Raw genomic sequence first — 22,920 nt, 5'->3', positions numbered from 1 at the left:
CATTAGGGTTTTAACATATGAATTTTGTGGGGACACAGACCTTCAGCCCACAGGGGGATCACAAACATTCAGACCATAACATTCATGATTTGTTGAGTCGTTCTTCTTTTGATGGACTTGTGATTTCCAGTTTGGGGCCACTATGAATAAAGCTATTATGACCATGCTTTACAAGTATTTATGGATATGTATTTTCATTTTTCTTGAGCCACTGTCTTTGAGTGGAACTGCTGAATCATAGGGTAGATACAGTTTATTTGTAAAAGAAACTTCCAGACCTTTTCCCAGAGTTTTTATATCATTCATATTCCCACTAATTACGTGTCAGAGTTGTTTTGTATTCTCAGCAGTGTTTGGTGGCGTCTTCTACATTACAGACACTGTAGTGGGTATTTTTTGGCCTCTCACAGTGTCTTACTGGTGTTCTTTCTTCTTAAATTTAGTGTTGGGACAAATCAGAGCTATCAAGAGAGTCACTGTTTCAGCTTCAGTGGTCATTATCCTCGTGGAATCAACACAGCTGTTTACCATCCTGGTCACAGGTGAGCAACCGTGTCTTCTCCTTGGCGGAGTGTGAGGTGGATGGAGACGTCTTGGCACAGTTTCAGAGAGAAGACGGTGTCCACTCTGCTTAGTTTGGCTTCGTTTGTTCCTCTTGTGCATAGTTATCTTAAGTATCTGTGATACGGTGGTAGCTGTCTTCTGAGCATTTCTGATCGTCGGGCTGACTGAGCTCGGATCCGCTCGGGCACTGGGAGTATTCCCCGAGGAAGTTTTTCTCTTCACTTTTTTAATCTTATTTTCCTCATCTGGGAAATGAGTATGTACCTAACTTCTAGCGCTCTGGCGTGTTGAGAGAACTCACAAAAAGCTGCCTCTGAAGTGTCCTTGCAGAGGAGGGCTCCGTCCGCATGCCTCCTCTGCAGGTTAGGGCTGCTTCCCTCATGGCACAGCTGATCCCTACACCTGTGGCCCATTCTTCAGAGAGGCCACTTCTCTGCGTATTATCTGCCACCTGCATTGAGGGGTAGTTGAAAATTGGGCATCATCTACTTCTGGTGATTTCTTTCATTTCATTTTGTTATTTTGAGGGTGAAATTTACATCTATTTTATAAGTTACCAAGCTAACTTCTTGGTTCTCTAAATGGGGACACTATCAAGTAAATCAGATAAATGTAGCTTAAATTCTGAATTTTGAGACTTACTCTGTGTCTGTTTGTAAGTCCTTAAGCTCTCTGACCCTCTGTGTACTTGCATACATTTTTCATCAAAAAGACATAATTTTTATGTTCTATTCAGTCATAGGTCTGTCCTTTTTATTCAGAATTTTATGATTATGAAATTTTTATATTGCAAAGGAACCGACACCCACCAGAGTCCTCTTCATGCTCTTCCCTGATCCTTCCCTACTAGGGATAACCACTGTCCTGAATTTTGTTTTTATCATTCTTTTGCTTTCTTTTTAGTTTTACCACTTATTCCTATGTGGTTGTGCTGTTTGACTTTATATAAATAGAATCCTATGGAAGACACACAAGTCTTGCTTTGAGGCTTGCTTTTTGATGCGTGTTTTTCTACTTCATTCAATTTTCACTGCCATTAGGATATTTCATTTTATGAATGTGCTGCAGTATATTTGTTCATTCTCCTGTGGATAAAAATTTGGTTTGTTTCCAGTTTTTTGTTTTTTGGTTATAAAAATAGTTCTGCGGCCAAAATGATTATGCATTCCTCTGACACGTGTGTAAGAGTTTCTGCAGGATATAGAAGCAGAAGTGGAATTGGTGAATTATTGAGTAAGAACAGCTTCAACTCTACGAGGTAATGCACATGTTTTTCAGAGTGGTTCCGTTAGTGCGCAGTTCCATCAGCCATGAAAGTTTCTGTGGTTTCTTATTAGTGCTCTTGGTATCAGACTTTTAAATATTTGCTGATCTGGTGAGATGTAAAAGAAGATCTCATTGTGGCTTTAATTTTCATTTCCCTGATTACTGATGAGGTTGGATAGCTTTTTATGTTATTGGCCTTTCATGTTTTGTCATCTATGAAATGTGTTTTTTTAAAAAATATAATTTCGTAATTTTTACTGAGTATATGATCTTGACATTCTTTATGTGATCTGGATGTTAATTCTGGATTTTGTGTGTATTATTTTCTTCCAACATGGCTTTTAAAAAAAATTTTTTTTTAAAATTTTTTATTTTTTATAAACATATATTTTTATCCCCAGGGGTACAGGTCTGTGAATCACCAGGTTTACACACTTCACAGCACTCACCAAAGCACATACCCTCCCCAATGTCCATAATCCCACCCCTTTCTCCCAACCCCCCTCCCCCCAGCAACCCTCAGTTTGTTTTGTGAGATTAAGAGTCACTTATGGTTTGTCTCCCTCTCAATTCCATCTTGTTTCATTGATTCTTCTCCTACCCACTTAAGCCCCCATGTTGCATCACCACTTCCTCATATCAGGGAGATCATATGATAGTTGTCTTTCTCTGCTTGACTTATTTCGCTAAGCATGATATGCTCTAGTTCCATCCATCAACATGACTTTTTAAAAAATTTACCTTTTTTGAGTTAGATCTGTCTTTAGTTTTGGCTGTTAAATAATCTTAAAAACTGACCTTTTTACCTAATTTCTTTCTAGAGATAACTACTTTGAGCTACTTTGTTTGGCTGTTTTATTTGATACCATCTGTTGTTTTCATACATAAAAATAAAATGCTTATGTTGTTGCTTCTTGATTTCTCTGTTTTACCCATTACCTCTTAATGTCTCTTCATGGAAGATGTTCTGTCTTCTTACTCTGTCCTCACATACACAAACCTAGCCTTCTCTTGTTCACCTGTTCAGTTGTGATTTTGTAGGGTAAATATTATGGTCATGTAGATGCTCTTCACAGATGAGACAAGAACCTTCTGTAGTATTGCGTGATTGCCTTTTCATTCTTAGTCATTAATTCATTCATTCAGTAAACATTTATTCATTTCCTGCTCTGTGCCACATGCTGTTCTAGATGCTTGGTTGAAGTGCTGTGGGGAAAAATGAACAGAGGGTAGAAGGCAGTGGCAGAGTGGTGAGTAGATTATGGGTTGTAATTTTTTTTTTAAATTTTTTATTTAAAAAAAATTTTTTATTTTTTGTAATTTTTTATTTAACAGAGATCGCAAGTAGGCAGAGGCAGGCAGAGAGAGGGAGGGAAGCAGGCTCCTTGCTGAGCAAAGAACCCAATGCAGGGCTCAATCCCAGGATCCTGAGATTATGACCTGAGCTGAAGGCAGAGGTTTTAACCTACTGAGATACCCAGGCGCCCTATGGGTTGTAATTTTAACTAGGGTAGACAGGTTACCCTCGCTGGGAAAGTAACATCTGTGCAGAGGCTTGCAAGAGGTGAGGATATTCATTACTTGGATATCTGAAGGAAGAGTGTTCTGTGCAGAAAGAATAGTGAAAGCAAAACGAGTTGGGAGCGTACCTGCCATTTTCTAGAAACCGCAAGGAAGCCATTTTGGCTGAAGCCGACTAAGTAGAGTAATCTATAGATGTCCCAGAGATACAACCAGGCTAAATCTTGGAGGGGCTTTGTTGGCTAGAGTAAGGCCTATCTGGTAACTTCTTGCCTGTGTATATTCTTGTAGTTAAATTCCTTCTCTTTCTCCTTCCTTCCTCCCTTCCTTTCTTAGTTTGCAAAGTTTTTAAATATGCTTATTATAGATTTAATGGTGAACTCACTCCCGTTGGTGTAGATCCTACACCATATATGTTAGATATTCTGTAAGTTTCGTCTTCCTGGAGTCTTTCTCAGAACTTTCTGACCTGCTGTGATGTGGGTTTGCCTCTGCCGCACAGCTATTTCCTTAAGAACTCCTGTAAGAATTCATTTTACCATCCTGAGGATTGCTTTCATATTTTTTGTTGCATCACCTGTTTCCTGGGACCTGTGTTTCTTTGGTTTATTTTGCTGTTTTGGTGAGCTTATGTAATTCCCTGAGGAAGAGTACATGGGAAGTATGTAGTTTTTGAGGCCTTGCCTGCCTGAAAATGGCATTTATTTTATCTTCATGCTTAAATGATAATTTAGCATGGATAGAATTGTAGGCTGGAAATAATTTTCCTTTTAGAGTTTTGAGGCTATCGCTCCATTGTCATCTGGCTTCTAGTGCTGCCCTTGAGAATCCTCATGCACGTTTTTTTCCCTCTATTTTTTCGTCCTCCTTTTTTCTGGAAACTCAGATTCTTTTTTATTTCCCCACAGTATTCTGAAGCTTGGTCGTGTTATGTCTTGGAGTTGTTTATTTCCATACTGTTGGCCCTTCGGTTTGAATATTCACTTTTGGGAAAATTTACTGAATTATTTCTTTGATTGTTTCTTCCCCTCTGTTTTCTTTTTCTCTCTGAAATTTCTATTCTCCAGATGCTAGTCTTATTGAACTTACCTTTATTCTTATTCTCTTTTTCCCTCTTTATTTTTGTTGAAAAAGAAAAGTAAAAGATTATTTTTATTCTTTCTATATAAATGCATATACTTAACGAAGAAAGTAGTTTGCCACTTTTGAGATCCATTATAAATATAATGAATTAGTGATATGTAAGATACACAATTTAGAAAGAAAAATCTATATTCTGGTTAATTTTTTTCTGATCTATCTTTTTTTTTAAAATTTTCTGTTGCTCTTTCTTTTTGAACTAGGCATTGTGATTTTTTTTTTTTTAAGATTTTATTTATTTGACAGAGAGAGAGATCACAAGTAGGCAGAGAGGCAGGCAGAGAGAGAGGGGGAAGCAGGTTCCCTGCTAAGCAGAGAGCCCGATGTGGAGCTTGATTCCAGGACCCTGAAATCATGACCTGGGCTGAAGGCAGAGACTTAACCCACTGAGCCACCCAGGCACCCCACATTGTGATTTTTTTGTTTCAGTTTTTCTATTTCTCATTTCTAGATGTTCTTTGTAGCTATTTTATGAATCTCTCTTAAGGGAAGAAAATAATTGAAATGAGTATTCAGTGAGCTACTAGTTTTTTTTAAAGATTTAATTTATTTATTTGTCAGAGAGAGAGCACAAGCTGGGAGTGGCAGGTAGAGCAGGCAGAGGGAGAAGCAGGCTTCCCACTAAGCAAGGAGCCCAATGTGGGACTTGATCCCAGGAGACTGGGATCATAGCCTGAGCCGAAAGCAGCTACTTAACTGACTGAGCCGCCCAGGCATCCCTATTTTGAGGTACACAGTACGTACTCAGGATATGATAGTAGTGGATAAATGTAATATTATTAACTTTTTCCTTTTGCTTTGTTTGTACTCTTGCCTTAAAGAGTCAGTTTGCTCTATCATCCTTAAGAAATTTGGAAATCGTGTTGCTTGGGTGGCTTAGTTGGTTAAGCATCTGCCTCAGGTCATGATCTCCAGGTCCTGGGGGCAAGTCCTGCGTCAGGTTTCTTGCTCCTCGGGAAGTCTGCTTTCTCTCTCTCTCTCCTTCTGCCCCTCCCCACTGCCTATTGTCTCTCTCTCAAATAAATAAATAAAATCTTAAAAAAAAATTTGAAAATCAGTTGCAAGTCCAGTTAATTAAAAAATTAAAAAAATTGTTTATTTTATTTTGCATATTGTTTTCTGATCTGAAATAATAGACCTTTGTTTTATTTTATTTTGGATACAGTTGAGTGATCACATGCACAGTTAGAGGTCTTTACATTTTATAAAATTGAATCTAATTGTATTTGCTGCAAATTACTGCCATTTTCTTCAAACATTTCGTTATCAAATAAACACGTTACAAGTATAAGAAAATTGTGTTGTTTTTATTTTGTTCTTTCAACTTCTTAAATGAAGTGTGGTCTCTTAAGTTTGTTTTTATAGCTCAGATACCGTATTTCCTGGCATAGGTTCACATTAAGTCTTGAACTTAAATCTTGCTGTTAGAAAGGGGGTAGCATGTGTTTTGCTTTCCCCTGCTCCGTTTTCTGGGGCAAATTTTGTCAAGCCCAGACGGTGCATGTATTATTCCCATGGCATTCTGCTTGCCGCTTTGATTTGTGAGGTGGACCTGTTTCTTTGCATCTTCTTTGATACCATGTTTTATTATGTTCAAGCCAGGTTTTGCTCTTTGTTCTTTTAAGGCCCTTTGTTTGTTTGTTTTATTCAACTTGGTTTTGTTGTTTTAAAGCCTAGGTATTAATACCTTTCTTGGTACATAGATATTTCTTAAAAATTTATATTTTACTTCATTTTCTTAGCACATATATACATTTATGAAAATTTAATCTATTGTCCATTAGAAAGTGCATTCTGTTAGAGGGATTGAAAGTCCTGACCTTAAGGCCTTATATTTTCCCCCGCACCAAGATTTTATTTATTTGTTTTTGACAGCAAGAGGGAGAGAGGGCATGAGCTGGGGAAGGGGCAGAGGGAGAGACAGGCTCCCTGCTGAGTAGGGAGCCCAGTATGGAGCTCCATCCTAGGACCTTGGGCCCATGACCTGAGTTGAAGGCAGATGCTTAGCCCACTGAGGCACCCAGGCACCTCAAGGCCTTATGTTCTTGAATGAGAAATAATATACACATATACATATATAATATATGTATATATATATATATACACACTCACACATACACACCTATGTGTAATATATATATTTCTAATGTCTGACATACATTTTCTCTAATAAAAGTTTATACAAATATATATGTATATTTATATTATGTGTGTGTGTGTGTGTGTGTACTGGAATGCAGGCTAGAAATGTGTAAGGGTCTTAAGAGGGTGCAGGTACGGTGATGGGAATCCAGAAGAAGGAGATCTTCCTTTCTTGAAAGATAAAAGAAGTATGGTAGTCCATTGCTTCAGACAATGGCTACAGTCTGGGCATGATGGCTGTTCCAGGCAAGGTGACCGTGTGAACAGTGACAAGAGGAAGGGAGCTACATGGGGAAATTGCAGGTGGTGTGGTTTGGCTGACAGTGTAGGGGGTGTGTGGCAGGGGAGGAGGGGTTGTGGTGGGAGTTGGGGTCTTGGAAATGCAAATTGAGGTCAGATAATTGAGACCTTGAGTGGCAGCTTCTTCTTCAGGAAACTCAGATTTTTGAGAAGAGAAAATAGGATTGTCTATACGAAGAGGAATATTGATTCAGCTGGGAGAGACTAGGGTCTGGGTGACTCTTAGCTGATAACAGCAGGCCACAGCCAACCAGTGCCTATTTGTTTTCTTATATAGATTTGCTCTTCTCAGTTTGTGTAACATTTTGGGCACGACTTAGATATAGATCACACTTTATTTTTTTCTATTTTGATGAACTGAATCCTGTATCTCCAGTTAGAATGTCGAATATCTGAAGGCAGAGAATGTGTAATGTACATTTTTCTAGAAGCCCTTGCCTCTAGAATAAGATTCTGTTTTGCTGATTGATAACTCTCCCTTTGTGGGTTTCTTGGATAAGTAATTTTAATTTCCTGAGTGGAAAAGAAAGATTAAGTTTCTTTTGATTTTTTTCTCTTCCCTTTTTCTTCTATTTTGTATTCATATTCATTCCTCCCATTTCTTTCTTTTTTTTAAAAAAATATTTTATTTGACAGAGAGAGAGAGAGCGCGAGCATAAACAGGGGGAGCAGCAGACAGAGGGAGAAGGAGAAGCAGGCTCCCCGCAGAGCAGGGGGAACCCGATGTGGCACTCTATCCCAGGACCCTGGGATCATGACCTGAGTTGAAGGCAGTCATTTAACCAACTGAGCCACCTAGGCGCCCTCATTCTCGCATTTCTGTTTTATTTTTCTTGTCCCTTTTAAAAGAAGTCTGTTTAATATCTTAATCTTTCCACGTTTTATTTGTTTTGCCTAGTTTTGTTCATACGGACTACTCCCCTGTCTTGATTTATTACAAAGGTCAATATTTGATTTCTTTTTTCCTGGCAGGATTTCAGGGTAAGTTGGAATCACTTGGCGCCATAGGTTTGAAATTATCATTCACTAAATGCTTATTACATGATATCAATTTGTCACAAGTTGAATTCTCTTTCTTACTCTTAAAAGTTTCACTTTATGGCCCAGGAGCTATGCAAATTGTAGGTGTTTTTATTGGCGGCGGGGGGGGGGGTATCTCTGTAAAATTTTGGAATTGTAACTATGTATCAAACCACAGAAAGAAGGCATCACATACATGTGGTTCCTGCACTCACATACACTTCTTGATAGCAGTCAGCTGGGAGACGGATGACTGGATTAAGGTTTTGGAATGAAAATTGTTACAAAGCACGGGGTATGTGTAAATGCCCTGTTGTGCCTGACAAAAATATTGCTAGTTTGTTTGTTTTTTCCATTATGCAGTCTTTTTTAAATGAAAGAAGCTGAAATATTCATCACATTTTTATTTATTTTTGGTTACTCTAGTAATGTGAGCCCGTGATATATATCATCTACAAGGATCTTATAAATGTGAAATAAATCAGCCAGAGTGGGGTTGGAATAAATTGGTATTGTATAAACTCAAGGTTTTATGAAATTCATTGTTTTGCCTGATGCTGCAAGCAGTGTTGAAGAAGAAAAATCGAGGTGGTAAATTGGGGAATAGGAAACAAAAATTAATTGAGCAGCTTCAGGTTAACTCTGTGGATTTGCTGATTTCGACCATTTCCTTCTTTACATGCCCTCACTGCCTAATGAATGTGTTTTATTTCCCTCCCTCAGACTCTGTACTCTGCCTGCATCCCTTTGAGACTCACCCCACAACCTCCCTGCCTTATCTTTTCTGTTCTTTGGATTCTCTGTTAATAGTGGTTAAGATTACACCTTGATTACAACTAAGGAATTTCTTGTCTCCTTGGTGTTCTTAGAGGGGACTGCAGTCAATCTGTAGAACTGTGTGCTCAGTGGGGATTCCTACATAGTGCCTCTCTCTGGCAGTCTACAGTTGATTTTGGGAGTCCTAGTCACAGAGAAGGGCACGCAGTGTGAGCCGAGTTCAAGTAGAAGACTTTATCTGTGGTTTTTTTTTTTTTTTTAAAGATTTTATTTATTCATTTAACAGAGAGAGAAATCACAAGTAGGCAGAGAGGCAGAGAGAGAGAAGGGGGGAAGCAGTCTCCCTGCTGAGCAGAGAGCCCAATATGGGACTCGATCCCAGGACCCTGAGATCATGACCTGAGCCGAAGACAGAGGCTTAACCCACTGAGCCACCCAGGTGCCCCTATCTGTTTATTTTTAAATGACATTGCTTCCAACAGAATATAGCTTTTTTTGTTTTTAATTTCATTGTGAATTTCTACAAGCAAAATGGGACATACTCTGGACTCCTGGGTGGCTCAGTGGGTTAAGCCACTGCCTTCAGCTCAGGTCATGATCCCAGGATAAATAAATAAATAAAATCTTAAAAAAAAAAAAGTTGGACATACCCAACTTTAAATGTCTAAAAGTTCCTTGATAAACACAAAGAGTGTTTGAAGGTAACTTCTTTTAGACCCTGATTTTTATCAGCAGTGACAATGGAGAATATGCCTTCTTTCTCTGACCCCTTTGAGAAGCCACCCATGCCCAGAATCCTTGATGACTTTTTGGTACTGATCCTAAGTGTGTGGGTCAGTGATTTGTTTCTGTAAGTGTTCGTAATTGTACCGTTGAGCACTGCCGTTCGCTTAGGGTACTTCCATCACCCCTAACTTTCTCTCATGCCCATGAGTTTTATGGGATGTAAACTCTCTATCAGTAAAACTGTAGTAAATAAGGAATGAATAAGAAAAAAAAAAAAACCACCCTACACAGGCATTCATTTGAACATTTTTGATGTTAAGAAAAATACTCAGCTTTATGTTAAGAAAGATACTCCTGCTGTCTGTGGGGAAGAGCCGTGACTAATAATGTGTGTCACAGTTGTGCAAAGGGAGAATCCAAACATTTGGGTGGTGGCAAAAATTTTTTTTCTCTCAGTCAGCTGTTTCAGGGCAAATGCAGTTTATACAGAAAGAACTCAAGACAACATTTTTAGGGAATAATAAGCTATGGTTGCCTTAAACTAGGTTACAGTCAGATTACAAAGGTCTCCGTTTGGAGAGTAATTAGGATTTGACGCACCAGTTGGAGGCACTGCTGATCTCAGGGAGGCTCAGGGTGGACTGGGACGTGGTCTCCAGAAGGCTCTTCGTTTTCAGGGGAGACTGAGGAATACCAGCAGGCACTGGCAGCTTCAGGGTTCATGGGCTATGCTTTATGTATGTTGACTTGGTCATCTCCTGTGGGTTTCTGTTTTCCCCTACACAGAATTGTAGCCATTTTAAATACATGAGCCCTTTATACTCATGGGGTAAAGGCAACTGCCCAAATAAAACAGTGCTTGGTGGGAAATCAAAAATGTTTGTTGTGTGAATGAGCTCTCAAGCGACAGGATGATAACTTCCACTGCAACAGAACGGAAGGAAAACAGTCTTGGAGATAGAAAGGGTGCTGAAGGGCCACAGTCTCTTCTTAATACATCACTTACGTCTAGGGAAGTTGTACATGGGTGCCTCAAATGTTTAAATTTGATCTTGTGAAGAGGGTAGTGTTGAGTGTTCCCTACCTTAAAGGTTTATCCAAGGGCTTAGTGTATTTTATTCTCCTACTATGAGGTAGAACTTCTATTAAGATCTATGAGATGGGGGCGCCTGGGTGGTGGCTCAGTGGGTTAAGCCGCTGCCTTCGGCTCGGGTCATGATCTCAGGGTCCTGGGATCGAGTCCCGCATCGGGCTCTCTGCTCAGCGGGGAGCCTGCTTCCTCCTCTCTCTCTCTCTGCCTGCCTCTCTGTCTACTTGTGATTTCTCTCTGTTAAATAAATAAATAAATAATCTTAAAAAAAAAATCTATGAGATGCACATGAAAGCCAGTCAGTGGATTTTCACAGCCATTACATTGCTGTAACGTTGCCTATCTTTCTGGTTCCTAAGGTCGTACGTCTTCTCTGAGAATCATGGCATCGCTAAGTGAAAAGATGTGCTCTGTTGACAGCTGGAGGACCAGTTAAGGATAAATGGCATTAAGATATTTTTCATAAACTGTAACTAGATAAGATTAATAACTTTATGAAGGGTCCCTTCTAGAAAAGGAAAGAGAGTCCTGTGTTGTGATCATTGCTGATTATCTCCCACCGCAGTGACAGAGTGCACTTGGCCTTTGATGATGTGGGTGCTATTGGCATTTGAGAGATGAATGTGTAGCCCTGTACCTGAGAAGTGTGAATGTCAGTAATTGAGTTGACCTTCTATTAAGTAGTTTTTCATTTTGCCTCTCAATTTCTCATTTCTCCAGCATGAGAAAATTCTCCTTTTTCTGAGTGCAGGTCAGTTTTTTGAGGAGAAATGAAGGGTGCTATAGTCTGTGGAGAGAGCTGCATGGTCTCGTAGAGGTGAAAGCTCTTGGGTGTGAATAAGGGACTTCTGAGCTTCACAGACTAAATTTTTTGATTTTACAGGCATTTTTTTTGGGGAGACGGGAAAGTGGGGAGTCTTGGCCATAGCCCGTGATCTGTTTTCATCCAGAAGGTCTTACAGAGAGGTAGTCGTGTGTGACTCCGAAGTGTCCTTGCCCTTCGCAGCTTCTACCTGGCTGGCTTTTAAGTCAAAGATTTCGTGTTTGAAGATTCTTTGATAGGAGGGGCTCATTCCCTTTATGTTACAGTTACATAGAAATAGGTCTTTGAAGACCTTTATACATTTTTTACTCCGCTCAACTGATAAATCTGTCATCTGGTCCCGCTCCTCCTTGCCTCATATTTTTCTTTTGGAGTGTTTTGGTTATAGTTTAATTTGATATAACTTTATTTTTTCTTTTAACAAATTTTTATGATGGAAATGTTCAAGCATACACAAAAATTCAGTGACCGATGTAACGAATCTATCTATGACCCAGTGGCTATAACTTTTTAGGCAAGACATTTTGTACCTTGTTTATACCCCCCACCTTCCAGTTAGAAGGACTACTTTATAATTCCTCTGCAAAGCTTTACGAGAATGCAATTTTAGGAAGTAACTTGAGCCAGATAGAATTTTTTCTTCTCCCTGGAGCGATGCTAGCTGTTGCACATTCCCTTCGGGAGTAAGAGCTGAAAGAAGACTCCTGAGTTATATTTAGCTTATTTTATAGGAATGAGGGAGTGTCACTTAATTATGTCTTATGGACAAATAGAAAATTAAAACAATATGTTTCTGACCTAATAGAATGTGTACTGGGTTAGGGCACAGGCGGTCTGAATTCTGTTCTTGATTCTACTTACTAGCTGTGAAATTTCAAGGTAAGTCGCTCTTTCTTAACCAGGTGCTGGCATTGCACTGGGTCCAGACAGTACATGGTTTTAGTAAGCTGCTCAAATACATACGAGGTCTGGTGCAGACTACAGGCAGCGTTTAACAGAGGAGGATTGTGGTAGGGGGTTTAGTAGAATGCATTCGAGACAGACCCATTGTCAGGGATACTTGGCAGGCCCCAGTAGGGGTTCAAAGACCAAACTTCTTTTCCTGGGAAAAAAGTTTGAGAAAGAGTTTAGTAATTGAACTACTTATACTGGAATAGAAGGGGAATTTGGGTTTCAGACCCTGGGTAGTTCTGGAATCAGGATCTAAGGTAGACATGGAGTGGACCAGATGGACGGATGCTGAATGTACTGGGCTTTTGCAGCCCTGTTGCTTAAATCCGTCCTGAGGATTGGGAGGGAATGAAGTCTTCAGATGATCACTGGCATCAGCTGTTGGGTTGAGGGAAAGACACAAGGTCCAAGACCTCTGGGAAATCTAAATTAACTTGTTAATTAGTATTTCTGTGGACATTCTGCTTACCGGGGTAGCAGTTCTTAACAAGGTCTGGACAACAGAATCACCTATTGGAAAACAAGTTTTAAATATTCATATACTGAGGCTGTACTGTTAAAGGCTTGGTAAGGTATAGGACGGGCTGGTAGCATCTGTTTGTTAGAGGGGATTCTGATTCCCCCACCACTTTTACTAATAAGACTTTGAAAAATTAAATAAAATGAATAAAACTCTTCTTCTTATCCTTGCTATTGAAGTTGGCCTAATGAAGGATTAGGAATAAATTTCATTTGAGGTGTTACCGCCTTTCTATAGCTTATGGCTGCCTAGGATACTAGATCGAGAAGTGCTGTGAGCCCAGTTCTGTAGTTACCGACTCCGGGTCTGGATTCCTCTAGACCTATGTAAATTCTTATATTTCTCAAGATACCCCCCCCCTTTTTCCCCTAAGATTTTATTTATTTATTTGACAGAGAGGGACACAGCGAGAGAGGGACCACAAGCAGGGGGACTAGGAGAGGGAAGGCAGGCTTCCCGCTGAGCAGGGAGCCCGATGTGGGGCTTGATCTCAGGACGCTGAGATCATGACCTGAGCTGAAGGAAGACGCTAAACAACTGAGCTACCCAGGCGCCCCGGTAATAATTCTTCTTTAAATATTTGGTAAAATTCCTCTGGGAAGCCATCTGGTCCTAGACTCTTGTTTGTTGGAAGATTATTGGTTACTGCTTCAGTTTCTTTGCTCTTATGGGTCTGTTCAGGCTTTTTCTTTCTTCTTTCAGTTTTGGCAGTTTATATGTTTCTACGGATGTATCCATTTCTTCCAGATTGTCTAATTTGTTGGCATATAATTGCTCATAATATTCTCTTATAATTGGCTGAAGAGTTGTATGGATAGAAGGCCTGAACCAGGTTGTTTTTTTCTTCAAACCTGTCTTAGACAAAATTACAGTCTCGTTAACCTCTGGGACTCTAAGTACCTTCAGGGCAGGGAAAATTTGGTTTCCTTACACAGCATTTCTTACACTGCCAGCACAGTCCCTCGCAAAATTTGGGTACGTCTTAGATGGACATGGAATTGACTTAACCTGAAGTTCTTAAGATTATAACTGAGACATTTTAGAGTCCTTTGCTGATTACCATATACTTAATGAATCTCAGTCTTCACGATTCAGTAAGATGGTGTCCTAACTGCTCTTGTGTAGATGAAACTGAGCTCTGAGAGGTTGAGACTCTGTTAAGATGATGCGACTGTTATGTGGTAAGCTCGTGTCCTCTGATAATCACACTCTGTAGGCTTTTCTCTGTACCTGGGATTGGAAAACTATGGCCTGTGGCCAAATCTGACCTGTTTCTGTGTAGTCTGGGAGCCAAAGCTGGACTTTAACATTTTTTTAAGTGTTTGGGGAAAAAAAAAAAAGAGTCTCTTATAGCCCATGAAAACTATATGAAATTCAAATTTCAGTGTCCACAAATATAATTTTATTATAACTTGTCATACTTTAAAAAAATATATATTATCTATGCTTTTTTGTACTAGGACAGAGGAGTTGTGAAAGAGACCATTATGGCCTGCAGATCTTGAAATATGTGTTGTCTCTCTTTTTTATTTTAAAGACTTTATTTATTTGACAGAGAGAGTGAACGAACACGCACGGGGAGTGGGGGGAGTGACAGAGGGCAAGGGAGAAGCAGGCCTCCGCGGAGCAGGGAGCCTGATGTGAGGCTTGATCTCAGGACCCTGGGATCATGACCTGAGCTGAAGGCAGACGCTTAACTGACTGAGCCACCCAAGCGCCCCTATTCTCTGTTTTTTTTTTTTTTTTTTTTTTTTTTTTTTTAAATAGAAAATGTTTGCTGATGTCTACTCTGTGCCAGCCAACCTTCTAACTGGGTATGGGTTAAATTCTGCTTAGAAGATGTAAAATAAGGAGTATTGAACTTTATATATAGATTTCCTTACACCCCCTGGTTCTAAATTCTAAATTGTATTTTAAGGAGTTTCTAATCAGGTACCACTCAGTTTTAAATACATTAGATGTATAATTATTAAATTGCTAGAAAAATGTGATGACTTTTATTACTAAACTAAGCACTCTTTTCCCATCCAAGAAAAATCCTCACTGTTTTGCCTTCAACAACTAACCATTCACGAAAATCAGTTTTCTGTGGTCATTCTTAAGTTGTATAGACTGAATAGTGTCATGCTTCAGAATTTGTTTTCTAGTGAACTGTGCCCTCCAGAGCTCACATTACAGATTCAAGCATGATGGAAAGCTGTGCTCTTGTGTGCTCTCTGTACCGGCAGCATCAGAATCACTGGGAGAGATTGTTAGACATGTGGACTCTTGGACTCCATCCGAGGCCTCCAAATGTAGACCTCTGGGGAACTGGCCCAGCTTTCCACTTTTACAAGCACTGTGGTTGATTCCGATGCATACGTGTGTCTGAGAACCACCGATGTAGGGAGTCACGATTTTTTTTTTTTTTTTAGGAGTCACGATTTTGAATGTTTTCTTCCTGTAAGCCCTTTTTTTAGTAAATAGACATAAACAGAATTCTAAATTTTGAAGTGGTAAGATTTTCGAAATAAAGAATGTGTAAGCTATACTAAAAATGAGTTAAAATGGGGAAACTGTTTCCATTATCCCAGGAGAGGACTAACTTCTCGCTGCGAAATAGTAGGTAACAATTTTTGAGCCCAAGTTTTGACAGGCACAGATCTTAGACACTTCTTAAGCTTGAGACCTGCAGTTTCTTCTTTCTTCCCCTTCTGCGGGTTGTATGCTGCAGGCCCAGTGGTCACTGGACAGACTGTGTACAGGTGTGTCTCCTTGTGTTCCAGACTTTCCTCCGCTTTAAGAAGTTTTGAGCCACTAGATGGCAGAGTCCTCCAACAGTTATTAGATGAAAGGCCCTTCTTAATAAACCATCTGTGATCCTTCTTGGAAATAATTTGTAGTGTCTCATTTAGCTTTCCCAGTTCATCAGGATCACGTGTGGGGTGGTGCTGAGGGACACACATTCTGTCCCGACCTCCCTTTCTTCGGATGGCCTTGACCACCCTGGGTCTCTGCCCCTTGTTCTACGCCGGCCTCTGCCTTTATGCCCGCTCATGGAATTCACCCCTTCTGGTGTTTTTGGCTTCATCAGTCACAGTTTATTTTTGTTGTCTGATCCCTGTGTCCCTGCTCTGAGTTTTAGACTCTTAGCCTGTCAGAGCTGGAAGAGAGGTTCATCCATCATCTGGCTCAGCCCCTTCATTTCTCAGGTGGGAGAGCTGAAGCCTGGGGAGGTTAAGCCAAGGACAAGGACTGTGTCTTATTTATCTCTGTGCCCTGTGGTGCTCTGCACGTAGCGTGCAGATAGAGGTTTCTTGAGTGGAGCAATTGTGGTAAACGCTGCGGAGAATACAGATACAATCTCTGTGCCCAAGTGGCTCCAGGTTTACAAAGGGAGGCACGACTTCAATGACTGTTCCAGTGTACAGGGAGAAGGTGATAAGTGCCCAGGGAGGGAGCAAGACAGACTATTTTGTAATGTTAAGGACCCCTTGGAACTTTGTCTCCTGATCCTCCTGCTTCTAGTTATAGGCTAGACGTGGGCACCGCGTTCATTTTTCTCCAATCACGCCATTCTACAAACTAGACTCTCTTCTTTGACATTGAGTTCCCTTGGCGTAGGATGCTCTTTACCTGATCCCTTTATCTGTCTGGGAAATTGTCTGAAGAGTAAACTTTTTGCTGATGTTAAGCCTGTGAAGCCTTTCTTGGCCTTTTCCTCCATGCAGCTTACTTCTCTGTCCTTTGGACTGTCTTTATACCAAACTCCAAGGTCATTGACGGGGTTCTATGCAGTAGTGGCTTGTGTTGACTTGTTCTATCCCCTGGAGTGACTGTGCTCGTTTTCATTCCTGTGTGTCAATATATCTCCAAGGCCATCCGAGGAATGGAAGGTAAGGGGAGGGACAGGAAGCCTCTAAGGCCATCATGGAATGGAAGTTAGGGACAGGAAGCGCGCCCCTAAGCACCACACTGTGTTGATCCTGACGAACTGGGAAAGCTAAATGTGACACCACAAATTAAAGCCAAGAAGAATTATAAATGGTTTATTAAGAAGCTTTTTTAGTTGCTTAGCATAGTCCTCATTGCTTAGCACACAATTTGCATGTAGCAAAAATTGATGGGATGGAGGGTATGTCTTCTTTTTTTTAAATATTTTATTTATTTATTTGACAGACAGATCACAAGCAGGCAGAGAAGCAGGCAGAGAGAGAGAGAGGGATGCAGGCTCCCCGCTGAGCAGAGAGCCCGATGCAGGGCTTGATCCCAGGACTCCAGGATCATGACCTGAGCCAAAGGCAGAGGCTTAACCCACTGAGCCACCCAGGCGCCCTAATGTCTTAAGATTACATTTGTTGCAGAGTTATTAGAATCTAAGACCCAAGATTTTCCTATTTTCCACAAAATTTTGAGGCCAAAGATTATTGGGCAAAGATTATTTGCATCTCTCTCTCTTTCTCTTTCTGTCTGCCTCCTTCCTTCCCTCTTTTTCAATAAGAAGTACAGTTTTAATTCACACACATCATGTGCTTTAGTTTAGAGAACTTACTTTGTACTCTGGAAAATCTGTTTTGGTTTAGTTTTATTTTTTAAGATTTTATGTGTTTATTTGACAGAGATCACAAGTAGGCAGAGAGACAGGTAGAGAGAGGAGGAAGCAGGCTCCCTGCTGAGCAGAGAGCCCGATGTGGGGCTCGATCCCAGGACCCTGAGATCATGACCTGAGCTGAAGGCAGAGGCTCTAGCCCACTGAGCCACCAGGCGTCCCGGCTCATGTTTTTATAGAAAGATTTTAAAACAGTTACTTCAAGATATGATTCTTAAAGTAAGCATCTAAGAGCCCAGTATATTTATTTTGTATATTTAAGGAGGTAATGGTTACCCCTGCATGTAAGTATTCTGGGTGGAGGAAATTACTGCAACAGAACAACATTAATGATAAAAGCCTGGTGGTGGGTACTAAGGAGGGCATATATTGCATGGAGCATGGGTGTGGTGCATGAATAATGAATCTTGGAACACTGAAAAAATAAAGTTAAAAAAAAAAAGTTATTTTCTACAGTATTATCTGTTTGTGGACTTACTTTCTGTGAAAATCTAACAGTCCCTTCAGGAGTGAATCACAGAATGCTTAAGCTGTAGCCATTAATGTATAAACAACCTCAAAATGTCACAAAGTAAATGATATGCTAATTTTATTTTCAGTATTTGGCTAGACTTGTGGCGTGGTGTTCTGTATTAGAGCCAATTTACTGAATTTTCTCTCCTGGACTTCATTAACTGGAAAGATTTATGTACATAATTGGGAATACTCTATCTTGACGTTCTTCTTTTTAGGCTAAAGAGAGAGAGTGATGTAATGAACACCTAAGTACCTACTGAGAATTAACAGATACTAAGATTTTCTTTTTTACTTAAGGTGTGTGGGTGTGTGCACATACACATATGTGAATAAAAGGCAATACGGAGGGTTTTGAAGGGGCGGGGGGTGGGCGTTGGGGGAACCAGGTGGTGGGTATTAGAGAAGGCACGGATTGCATGGAGCACTGGGTGCGGTTTAAAAGCAATGAATACTGTTACGCTGAAAAGAAATAAAAAATTTTCAAAAAAGGCAATACAAACAAAACGTCCTACTTCCATTGCTTTGTCTCACTATCCCTTTCTAGAGGTCACTACTCATGATTTTGTTGTATAGCCTTCTCTATCTATCCATCCATCCGTCTTTCTACTGTAGTTACATTGCATGTTTCCCTGAACAGTTTACTGAATTTATGCATCCTTTGTAAACATTTAAAATACTTCTAATTTTCCTTTATTATAAATAGTGCCGCGTGAAGTATTCTTTGACCAAGAGATAAATATACCCATACAAGAATTTCTCTAGTGTTTCCTTGGAACAGTTTATGGGATTGTTAGGTGTATGTGTTTGTTTGGTATTGTCATATCATTCACCAAAATGATTGCTCCAGTTTATGATTTCATCAGTACTTTATAAGAGATACTGTGTCCTTAAACATACTCTGTATTGTTTTGCTGATTTTTTTTTTTTTTTTTTTGGTAAATATAAACTATATGCCCAGCATGGGGCTCGAACTCACAACACCAAGATCAAGAGTCACATGCTTTACCAACTGAGCCAGCCAGATGCCCCTACATCCTAAATCTCTGCTGTTTTAATCCACATTATTGACTTGGATTTCACCTTTTGTGACTTACTTTATTCTTTGTTTTTCTTTTGAGCTGATTGTGGTATGTAAATTGCTTGCTAATACTATTACTCTTATGTACTTTCCTGGTGTGTGATTTATCTTTGTATGGATAGAAGTTTTAGATTTCAATATGGTGAAATTGGAAGGAGAATGTCTTAATGACACTAGGTAGGAAAGTATTTGCAGGCCAAGATGCACAAAGCACAGGTCATAAAGGGAAAGATTATCGGTGTGAATGGAGTGGGCTTTTCTCAGATCTGTACACACCCTTGTGAATTTTTGACTTGTTTAATTCTGTCACATCAGTTTCAGTTCCACGAAAGATTCTGTTGGGATTTTATTTGAAATTGCATTCAATTTATAGGCTAAGGGGAATTGACATCTTTAAGGTTTTGAGAGTTTGTCAAAGAGCATGGTATTTTTCTGTCTTTGTTCATGGCTTTGTCTTTCACTAATACCTTGAAAATTTTCCCCCAATATTTTGCTTTACCAGATTATCAGTTTAGCATTATCTAGTGCTGTCTTTATCAGTGAATCACCCTCTTCCCCCATTTCTCCCCATCCCTGTGGCCATAAGCTTTCCCCTTCTCCCTGCCTCATCTTCTGGTACTTACTGCTGAAACCTAGCAAGCATTGGGACAGGCGGGGGGAAGTGGGGTCGCTATAGCACCTTTTCCTGTGCTACTTAAGGAGCAAGTTGGGAGTTTTAAATTCAGTCACTCAGGAACCATTTGTTCTGTGTGCTGTGCTGGGTCTGGGACTTCTCACCCCTCTCTTTCATTGACTGTTTTCATTCGAATTACATCATTTTACCATCTAGTGAGGACTGTACATGACTAGTACCATCATTCTGCTTCTTTGTCCACTTACTCCTCCATTGGGCATTAATGGAGGAAAGGTTGTTTGGAAGCAGATACTAAATTTCTTTTGTTCTTGTTGGGGTTTGTCCTGTAGCCAATTTGATGTGTGCATGGCTGTGGTATTTATCAAAAATCAGAGAGAGGAAATATCTTCTAGTGTTAAGACCAAGAGATAAAAAAACCGAAATTTTAGTTAGCTTTGTATCTCCTTCAGTAGTCAGGCAACTTCGTTCTATACATATGTATATATGTATGAACATATATAATAAATATATATTATATTTGTTACATATCATATATATAATTTTTTCGGTTATCAAATAATCCTTTATTAACATATTTTCTTTTGTAGTTCTTAACTAGTGGGACATTCTACTGCTTCACTGTTGATGTCATCTGTGATGTCATGAAGTGGTCACTGTTGATGTTCTCTGTGATGTCACAAGGATGGTGACCATTAACATTGCAGCCCACAGATTGGGCAGTTTCTAGAATCTCTCTAATGGTTCCAGAGAGTTCTCTGGCTAAGGAATGGTACTGCATCAGTTGGACAGGGTTGACAGTCTCGTCAAAATGACACTTCCATGGGGCGCCTGGGTTGCTCAGTGGGTTAAAGCCTCTGCCTTTGGCTCAGGTCATGATCCCAGGGTCCTGGGATTGAGCCCTGCATCAGGGGAGCCTGCTTCCCTTCCTTTCTCTCTGCGTGCCTCTCTGCCTACTTGTGATCTCTGTCTGTTAAATAAATAAAATCTTAAAAAAAAAAAGTGACACTTCCACCCTGCTAATGTTTTCTTACTTCTTTCTCTTGGTAGTTCCTTGAGGGCTTCGATAATCAGGGTAGAGGCAGAAGGTACTGTTTCAATCTGGGCCTGTCTGTTCTGAACGGTCAGTTTCCCTGTCATCCTCAGACCCCTCTAACCACCAGTTGCCTTGGCAGTGTTGTCACCAAACTTTTTTGGAGATAAACCCAGGGGGCCAATTTTGACCAGCGTGGCACTGACTTTGCTACCGAGTGCACCTCAGGTCTATCTTTGATCTCATTGGCCTCAAACTCAGGTGACATGTGTCTGGGTTCTGGATGACTGGAGAGAGTTGCAGCTTTGCTTCTGCCAACGCAAAGGCCGAAAACTATGTCTACTTTTTAAATCTGAAAATTGGATAGGTCCCCTCCATGACATAGTAGTGCAGATTAAATAATGTCCAGTTCCTTGAGAAAAGAATTATATGTTAATGTAAATATATGTTGTACGTTGAGCCGAGGAAAGTTAGTTATCAGAATCTGCTTTATCCTGGCCTTTTGGGGATTTGTTGAATTCTCAGTGTTTTTATTTTTTTATAATTATAGGTTACTAATTTTTAAAGATATGTTTTATGAATCACATATTTCCTGTTTGAAAAAACATTGAGATTAAATTCAGAAATGTAGATATTCAGTTACCTGTTGCGTTTTTATTTATTCAGAAGACTGTTTTGTGTGTGTGTGTATGTGTGTGTGTGTTAAGTAATCTCTAGGCCCGGTGGCTTGAACTCATGACCCTGAGATCAAGAGTCCCATGCCTGTTCCACCAACTGAGCCCCATTCAGGTGTTTCCAGGGTTGTTGTTGTTGTATAAACAAATTGACTTAAAAAAATTTCTTTGTGGAATATTTGAAGTCTGTTCTTACAGACAATAGATATTGACTCCTTTGTGCCAGTCATTCAGTTTCAACAATCATTTCGTGGTCAATGTTGTTTCACAGATACCTATGAGAGAGATAGCCACCCCCACCCACCTGTTCTGGATTACTTCTAAGTAAATCCTTTTGACATGCCAACCCTGAAGAGCCATACAAAGTGTTGTTTTCTTTTACCTTCCAACTTCTATACAGAACCTGACGTTTTTTAAGGTTTGGTTTTATATGAGCATGGTCTAGAAAAAGGGAAAGGCTGACTTGTGTGATGGAGTGCATCCTCTTATAAAACAGGAACATGGTGATAACAGTACTATGTGTGTTTTGCTTTAAAAGGAGCTTTATAATTGTTTTCTGTCATTTGGAACAGTTGTAGTTCACATTGGGGGAGCATCAGATGCACAAGACCAGTGAAACCTGTGTCCTGTCTCTTCCCTTACTATATTGCCTCATTGTCATTGGGAACAAAAATAATTCACTGGTAACTGTAGTGCTTCCTTTACTAGATCAGAGCTTTACTTCCCAACTTTTGTCTTTCTTAGATGGATGATTATAATATCTATAACATAGTTCCCTGCCAGATTTAGTGAACATGACTTTAAAAATCATGACTGTTTTTGGTGACTGGTTAAAAATACTGTGTTGCATTCTAAGAGAATAGATCTTAAAAGCATTCATCACAAGGAAAAAAAAAATTTTAAACTGTGTATGGGGTGGATATTAACTAGACTTATGGTGGGGATCATTTCACAATATATACAAATTTTGAATCATTGTGTCATACACCTGAATTAATATATGTTATATATCGTCTGCAACTCAGTAAAAAAAAAAATCATGGGTTTTATTATTATTGTTTTATTATTATTATTAGTTTGTGTAGTGTCACAGAGCCTTGGAACTTTTAGTATGTTAGACTATTTGCCCTCTTGGTACCTCCTCTCTAGCTGCTAAGGAAGTAGAACAAACAGTAAACAGATCATAATGTACATCTAAAGTGTTAAATAGTCTTGTTTCAGTGTAGTTAGACCGCAGAGTTGCTCTCCCAGCGGCCTTTGCTAACACTTGTAACTGTATACAACCCACTGCTGTAACGAATAGATACCTGCCTGGGTGACAGGTCTGTGTGTTCAAGTTCACTGGTGTCGATACAGTTTTTTGAGTGTTCAGTGTTCAACCTTCAAACATTTTTACTCTTTGTAAAATTCCCATCTGGATTTCAGGTACTTGAATGCTTAAGCCTTCCTCTGTATAAGTGAAGATGAAAAATCTAATTGAAAAACCATTTGCTTTTTTTTTCTTCTAATGAACTTCTATATTTATAGTTTATAGTAATTTTAGTATATATAGTACTTTTG

At 39.7% G+C, this 22,920-nt stretch overlaps 1 protein-coding gene across 1 annotated transcript in view; it reads left to right on the top strand.

Moving 5' to 3' along the window:
- Window positions 1-22,920, top strand: part of NBAS (NBAS subunit of NRZ tethering complex) — a 317,167-nt gene that overhangs the window by 27,733 nt on the left and 266,514 nt on the right. Inside the window, exon 9 of the mRNA XM_059405174.1 lies at window positions 444-542. Coding sequence (XP_059261157.1) covers window positions 444-542 — 99 coding nt within the window. The remainder of the gene's footprint in view (window positions 1-443; window positions 543-22,920) is intronic.

This window comes from Mustela nigripes, chromosome 7, assembly GCF_022355385.1.
Source record: "Mustela nigripes isolate SB6536 chromosome 7, MUSNIG.SB6536, whole genome shotgun sequence".
NCBI lineage: Eukaryota > Metazoa > Chordata > Mammalia > Carnivora > Mustelidae > Mustela > Mustela nigripes.
Note: the sequence above shows the minus strand (reverse complement) of the source record. Positions and strands in the feature narration are given on the sequence as shown.